The 8,481-nt window shown below is 31.6% G+C and overlaps 1 protein-coding gene across 8 annotated transcripts; it reads right to left on the bottom strand.

The window, feature by feature from the left end:
* Positions 1-205: 205 nt before the first annotated feature.
* LOC141707989 (WAT1-related protein At1g25270-like) lies at positions 206-3,933 on the bottom strand. 8 transcript variants are annotated; one of them, XM_074511452.1, is made up of 8 exons: positions 3,715-3,929; positions 3,151-3,274; positions 2,585-2,683; positions 2,417-2,501; positions 1,617-2,350; positions 1,469-1,538; positions 897-1,048; positions 206-790 (listed from the first exon to the last, which is right to left on the bottom strand). In XM_074511452.1, the coding sequence occupies exons 5-8, from the start codon at positions 1,709-1,711 to the stop codon at positions 544-546; spliced, it is 564 nt and encodes a 187-aa protein (XP_074367553.1). In that variant the 5' UTR covers positions 1,712-2,350; positions 2,417-2,501; positions 2,585-2,683; positions 3,151-3,274; positions 3,715-3,929; the 3' UTR covers positions 206-543. The 8 variants fall into 8 exon arrangements, 6 of the variants coding, with proteins under 6 accessions (XP_074367553.1, XP_074367552.1, XP_074367551.1 ...); XM_074511451.1 differs by having other exon boundaries at positions 2,623-2,683; XM_074511450.1 differs by lacking the exon at positions 2,585-2,683.
* Between the last annotated feature and the right edge of the window lie 4,548 nt (positions 3,934-8,481).

Here is an 8,481-nt window from a genome sequence, read left to right as displayed (position 1 = left end):
TAACATCTTTTGGACTCTATAATATCATACTTATTATGTTGCAAAAGATTTTTAGAATATTTTCCAGAATGGGGGGCCACATAGGTGGGCCCCACATGTGGGGCCCACATAATTTTTTTAAAAAAAAATATATTCAATATTGTAGGTTTTCCCATTATTTTTCACAAATTTAATAATAGATAGACAAAAATTTAAATCCAAAATATAAATGAAAATATTTTAAAAATAATTATAATAACACTCAGTTTACATTAATAAATTTACATTAATAAATATGAACTTTTGAATTAGTACAAAAATGAATCAAACTCTATAAAATCTACATTATAATAGCTAGACTAACGAGGTGTAGCTTCCCATCCCAATGCCCACAGTGAGAACAATAAATTGCAAAAGCAGCAACAAATGAGCCGCATCTGTCAAAATAGCTAGACTGTTGGCCTTAATACCTCCAACAACTTCATGTCATTATAATGTAACCTCATTATATTTAGTATCTTCTTCCTTCGTTATCCCAATTTCATCTGATTCCTTGGGAGTAACCTAATTCATTTCATTGCTGTTTGCTGGAGAATGGATCGTAGAGGCCTCACTCGTGTTATTGTTGTCACGAACAACATTCTTCTGGTTTTCTGATGCTCCCGATGATGAAATTATAACAATATCTATAGGTTTGGCTGTATCTCTAGAGCTTACTTCAGGCATTAACTGTGCAATCCTCTTTATTTCCTTCCCTTCTCCCCAAAGCACAGCGTATAATCCACAAACTATTGTTAATGCTCCAAGCACACTACGACAATGATATTGAAAGAAAATCAATATATTTATATCAAACCAACCAATCAGTTATACTAACTGAAGTTCCTAAACATGTTTTTTCACAAGATTGCAGGTACCTTCCCAGATGTAAATGCTCATTGAGTACCAATGATCCAGCTATAACCATAAGTACAAGCATCAGAGGGTTCAAAATAGATACAAATAGAGGACCCCTCATGCGTATACACCATGCAATAAATGTGAACATCATTCCGGAAGCCAACATCCCCTGCACATACGCCAAAAAGTTACTTAGCAAATACATACTCGTGATTCTAATATTACAGATCAGAAGTAACATGTATTTACTGAATACTGGTTTACAAATTACAGCAATCAAGGTGTTGTAATAACTCGTCTGCTAATCATAGCATACTGGTCCTGAATTTGCTAAATTAGTAGAAACTACTTGTACTGGCTTTTACACAACTACTAACAGAGTAGCAGTTTTACTAGAATTCACGAGCCTTGATTGGTATAAGTCATGATTAATATTGATTGATTTGCATAACTACATATTAGAGATTGAAATTCCTGCAAAATGTACTCTATTGATCACAGATCACAATACATATAAACATAAGTTACCTTCCCCATGAGTGTAATCAAAGAGATGATTCAGTAGAGAAAATAACATAAAGAGAGTAACCTGGGTATAACAAGGATATACCAAGCTACCTCCTTGGCCTTTTGTATGGCATTTGTATATGGGTCTCTGTCTGCAAATAGATATATTCGTTATTAGTTTAAAAACCATTAGCATGGCATGAAATCAAGGGTGAATAAAAAAAAAAAACCTTCTGCATAACAATAGGTGAACTCGCCAGTTTTGCGAATTAGGCAAGACATTAGGCAAATGAAAAAACACGTTGATATTAAACCCTTGCAGCATCCTGAATCCAGACTAAACGGACAAGCTGTCTAATGTTTTATTTTGACTTAACAAACACCTCGAACCATCTAATCATGATCTCCAATGTGAATATTTTACATGCTATTTTTTTTAGGTTCTATATTCTATATATTACATTATTTTACAGCATTTTCTTCTCCTTTAAATGGATACATAAACAGAAACAGATAACATGATGGACATGACATTTAATATAACATGCTTTACACCCATTGCTGTTTATTTGCCAGTTTAAGCTTCCAATGGCAAGAGTACTGTATAGTGAAGATGAGAGAATGCAATCAAACCTCCAAAATATTATCGAAGCGGATAGGCAACTCAGTGAGACTAACTATGTTATCCAATCTGAAGCTAGAAATGCGATGGCGTGGATTTGATGAATAGTAATATTTCTTCCTCAAACGCAGTAGCAACTGCTACACATGCGCTAAGCAAGCTCACCAAAATCGACTTAAAAATCAATTTTATTAAAGATAAAAGATGACTATAAGAATGCAGAATACTATGTGTTTTCAGTGCCACCTGTTAAGAAAAAGCTCCAGCCCAGATAAGCTCATCACCTTGATGAGAGGGGCTCAATAACACACCTTTTTTGACATTCCAAGAACCAAGAACTGGCTGTGATCCACAAACCAGTAGTTAAATGACTGTACTTAGCAGCGCCTGCAAGACATTTGAACTCACCTGACACTCCCTTCGATGCAATCACCGGTCGTCCAGTATACAGGCTATATGCTTCATACAGAGGTACCCCAATAAAAACTGGAACCTACATAACAATAAAAAAAGTAAAATTATATGGACATTTAAAACCCCATGCTTGACGGAAGCTCGAACTAGAACGCAACAAACCTATTGCATTCAATGTAACCATTAGAGAAGAGTCTTACTACTATAGTATGCAAGTGTGTACATAGGAAAAGTAGCCTGAACTCTTTCAAAAATAGACACCTGATATGAAAAAACAAATTAGGATATATAGCCTCTATTAAAAGAATATTGTTATCCAGAGATCACTTACTTAACAACTACATCACCCATCCTCTTTAAAAAAGATTAGAGTTGCAAGACAACATAGAACAGCTACATATTGGATATATTTAATCAGTTACACCATAGTCACAAGTTAAATGAGAAGTACATTTCGAATTTCATATGATATATACTATCAAGGAATATATCAAAGGATGCCAGTGCAGATAAGATAGACATATAAACAGAATGTCATAATAGAAGACATGATCATTTTATAATATCCCAAAACAGTATCATAAACGTGTACTTTAAATAGTATCATAATAGAGTACATTGACATGTTTATCATTTTTGATATTCTTTCAAGTAAAATCAAATCCAAACAATTTAGGATCGTCATTTTATGAACTCGTATACAAATGACTCCCGAACAAAAAACTTACCAAGTGCCAAGTCTTGATCATCAGCAGCAGCCTCTGACATGCCCGTGTCTCTCATAACAGCAGTAGCTGCAGGGTCATCCATTGACATTGCAAATGCCTGTTGCAGCAGTGCGTTCTCATCATCCTGCAAGTATCATTGTAGTATTAGTTTCACTGTACTCTCAAGCCAGGGCATATATAGCCACACAATCTTGTCAACATATTATTGCCATGATGACGCAAACAAGCAGTTACATGATGTTAACTCGGTATACAAGCTACATACTACCATTTCAGCAGCCAAATCCCATGCTTCCCTTCATTACATGACATCAGAACAAAAAATATAAATGAATTATAAAAGATATAAAACGGCACTTCGAAAACCAAATCGTTTACTTCCTTCATTCTATGTAAACATCTCTTTGGACAACCATTAGGCCAAATTAACCTAATTTTTACATCAAAACCACAGATCTTCAACCCAAATAAAATAAATACAAAATAACTCCAACAAATTAACTCAAACATACATAAAACCTTACACCCATCCACTTTAATTCGAATAGGGAAGAGAATTTATACCTCAAAATCAAACCCATTATAGCTTGAAATTGATGGAGAGCTTCAACCCAAATCTTTTTCGAACTGTTGTGGTCCAACCCAATCGAACCTGCCGCTTGAAACACAAATCTGTCGCTTCAAACCCTAATTATCCCTCTTTCACAGTCGCCCAGAGGGGAGAATCGAGCAGGGGGGAATTTTTTTTTATCAATACCCGCTTTGTTAAAAATTTTAATTCTTTGGCCACCCAAGCCCAAACAAGATTTCACAGGGCCAACCCATTTAATTTTCACCATTTACTTGTTTTTTTAATTATTTTAAATTTTACACATCTATTATATATATAATATATAATAGAACAAATAGGGGTTAGGTGAGACAATTTATTCCAAATTACTAATTTACCCCTCAATAATAAATATAAATAATTGTCAAATTTAATACCATATATTAACTACACTTAGGTCATTATTACTCCTTATTAATAAATATAAATAATTGTCATATTTAATAACATATATTAATTACACTTTACTCATTATTATTAATAATGTTATATATGTTACCATTTTTAATTGAATATTAATAACCTATAATTAGATATCTAAAATTTAATAATATTTGCATGTATATATACTAAATTCTTATTTTTTTTGAAGACTTTATATAAAAAAAATTATTTTCGGTAAATAAATTTATTATGTTAGCTAGTCTGAAAATGACAATGTTAGTGTATCAAGTATTAAACCCAAGAAATATAATAGATATTTTCTTTGTATATGAATAAAATAGTGGGTTATGAGGGGGTTTATAATAAAGTTGAGATTCTTATTATATGGTCAAATCGAATATAAACTAAGACTGCTTTGAAGATTTTGAATATATATAATAAAATATTAAAATATCAAGTTCATTACGATTACATTAATATTTACAATGGTAAGGTGAATCATTTTTTTTAACATTAACCAATTTAAAAAATTTTCAGAGGTATAAGTAAAAGAGTTATAAGATTACTGCAAATCGATAGTTTCGCCGATAAATTGCTAGAAGGCAACCAAACAATATTATAGAGCAAAATCGGAGCATACAACATTTTTGCCATTTTCGATCAAAATCGGCAATTTTCCGGTCAAAATTTGACAAATCAAACACACAATTTGAGGCTATGAAGAGAAGAAAAGGAAGAAGATATATACTCAGCACTGAGTTGGTGAAGAATGACGATTTTCAATGAAGAAATTAGACGGCTGCCGAATAGAAACTGAAAAGATAAGGGAAGAAGAAGAGAGATGCGTAAAGATGATTAAGACTCTTATTATTTTAATTAATAATGCACACAAAATAATGTTATAACTTAGTATGGATGTACAAACACAATTTTACACATCTCAAATATAATTATATTACTTATATATTTTAAAAAGAATATAAAAATATTTTCGACATTATTTCGATTTAGCATTACGATAAATTCTCGATTTTTTACGGTAGTTCAACCGATGTAGTCCATTTTTCAATTTCCATAACCATTGATTACTGACCTATCTATTAATATATTTATCATTAAAAATGATGTATATTGAAAAATATATTTATATTATCAATTGTACAATATTATATTTAATATGTCAGCTTTCATATCCAATCATTACATTTTCTAATATGGAAAGTAAGAATTACATCATATTCATTGTATTTTGTATCACTAATTGTACCATGTAAACAAATATAATAACTCTTTAATCAACTTCGTAATATTCATTCTTTGTAATTATTTTCATGAGATATGTGTGTTGTCATTTGTATAATATTTTAATCGTATATTTCGATTTCATTACCGCATATTTAATTCATTTTGAGAAAAAACACGTTAAGCACGACATCGATCTCAATTCCATAAAGAGAGATATTTAGTTAATCGATCCATCATGAAACAACATGAATATATCGTCGATAATTACAATCAAAATAACATCAATTCACGCATTAGAGAACATGCCCGTGCATTGCACGGGCTATAGAGCTAGTTATATATTATTTAACAAGACAATTAATTTAACTATTTATAAAAAATTAAAACTATTACTCGCTTTGAGATATTTTCCTATAAATAGATATTTCACTCATTTTAATAAAATATATTAGATTTATAAACTAACTATTAAAATTTATTTTTTTAATTTTAAATTTAAATGAACTTTTTTGATGGTTATAAAATGTAAATAAATAAATTATTTGATATAATCTTACTTTCCGGGACAAATCAATGAATCATTTTATCGAAATCAAATATTTTAAAAAATAAATTTTATTTTTAGTTAAAATTTAAATTTTCTTTTATTCTTAGTCTATAACAACACATGATATCATGTTCCCTCTACCTAACACCTCAGTGCCCTATGGCAACACAGTACTATAGCTTTAGTAACGCTCATAGTGTATATTTTGTGATAGGGTGAAAATTTCACATTTATAGTAACATAATCTAAAGTAACACCCCTCTCAAATGTTCAGATAGGCCATCTATGGCGTAGTGAAATAGCACATTATAAGATCGTTAAAATGGCCTTTATAGTTCAAAAACACAACTTTGAAACTAAAGGACTTTAAATAAGTTTGCATAATATTTTAAATGCTTCTTTTAAATGACTTGAAAGTTTTCCCAAATGCACTACACGAATAAACTTCAAAAACAAGCGTATTTATGTAACAAATGCGAGTAAACACAAATATATATGTAACAATAAATATAAACAAAAAGAACACTACACACACTATATAAATATGTGTGTGTATATCTATCTATCTATATATATATATGCACATGATCAAATTGAAACAAAAATTAAAATGAAAACTGGAAACCAATCTAAGCCATTATATCAATCTAATCTAATGGCCCTCCTAAAATCACAACACCCAACTAATCTGCACCATCCGATACACAATCTTACCTTTTCTCATCCATTTTTAATTTATTTTTTCTCGTCAAATGGTAAATTGTTTTTTAAGTCCGACTTCACTGTATTTTTCTCCATCTCTCAACGATCGATTTGCATACCATATGTGTTATATTTCGAAATAACTTTTAAAACAAATATTTGGTTATTTGTTTCTATTCTAAATTTGGTTTCTATTAGAGTAACCCCTATATATATATGTATATATATACATAGTATATATTTAAGAGACTAGACTTGTAACCCTTGAGATCTAAGAAGAAAACAAAAGAAAAAGCTAGTAATGAAGCCAAAAACACACATAAAAAGTCACCGGGAAAGTCTCCGGAAAATGGATGGAATTTGGGATTCAAGGGCTGACCTTCCTAGGCTTAAAATAACACTTATAACCTGCCTAAACAAGGATTGAAAGGTGCCTAAAGGTTGGTGACAAGAGATTTGTGTATCTGAGAAAGAATGGTGAAGAAAAATAAGTCACAATAATTTTAAATCATGAAATTTAAGTGGCTACAATCTAGGAACATTTTTACACTTAAGGGGAATAAGATTTGGTGTTTCCAGGGAGGCTTATTCAACATATATTTGGCTCAAAAAGCTTGGGGAAATAAGTGGGGGGTATTTAAAGAGAAAATTTAGGCTTTTTGGATGAAATAAAGGGTACAAGGTTCCTTAAATCAAGGAGACATGTTGAGGTCATGTTTTCTCGCCTATAACAGTTGTGGAGAATTTAAATTTGATGCCCAAAAGATTTCACCACGTTTTTACCATTTAAAGAAAGAGTAAAAATCTCGAGTCACACATATGTTAAGTAGCATTTATATCCACTTATAACGCCTTGTAAAGGCTCGAATTGGTGTTTTGTACTCAAGTTATTTGTGTATTTGATGTATTTTTGAAGTGTTTTGCATTTCGGGGCATAGATAGGAAAAAGGGTTGAATCTTGCATGATATATGCTTGAAAAAGTGTGAGGATAAAGCCTTGGTTATTTGCGCGAAGAAACCAGCAAGAGAATGCAAGAAATAAAGATTTTTTCCAGAAGCTCAGTGCGGCCACACTACACTTGGGAGCGGCCGCGCCATACTCAGAGCGGTCACGCCGTATCCCAGGGCGGCCGCGCCAGGACGTTTTCCAGAAATCCTGATTCTAATAGAAGATCGATTTGCTGGGTTTCTGGATGGTTTGGGCTGCTATATAAAGATTCTTTCAAGACGTTTTTTAAACATAGACTAAGGAGAAGACACGAAGAAGACCTAATAGCACAATTTACTGAAGGAGAAGAAGAAATTATTTTACTTGTGATTGTTTGCTTAAGTTATAATCTTGGATGCTCGTTTTCTTTATTGTTGAACCTATTACTTTTGATTACGTACTTTGATTTTATTAAGTTTTAAAGACCTTATTTATTATCATGCTTTCTTTGGAACCCATGATGATGATGAGTTCTGTTTCTGTAACAAACCCAAATCCGGGGCCAGGATTGGGTGTCACCAAACAACTCTAAACAATATAACCCTGTATATTAAAATAAATATACAGACAACCCCTCAATTCCGGATCGTTTACAGGTTGTGGTATGAAACAAGAATCTAACCTTCTAATATTTATATCAACTAAATACAGTTTTAGTAAATCTTTACTAACTTTCTCATCTTATTCATTCTGACATCTCCAATTTCTCGCAGCTGCGATTTCTCCAATTTTGCTATTTATTCAAAGCTATTCACTTTAATCTTCATTCAAAGCTGAAAGAAGTAAGAATTCACAAAGCAAGAGTGAGCCAAAAATGCCCAGCAAGTATCATAATAGGTTTCCAAGTATTAAATC

This window comes from Apium graveolens, chromosome 2 (assembly GCF_009905375.1).
Source record: "Apium graveolens cultivar Ventura chromosome 2, ASM990537v1, whole genome shotgun sequence".
NCBI classification, from domain to species: domain Eukaryota; kingdom Viridiplantae; phylum Streptophyta; class Magnoliopsida; order Apiales; family Apiaceae; genus Apium; species Apium graveolens.
This window is presented reverse-complemented; position numbering and strand designations above follow the sequence as displayed.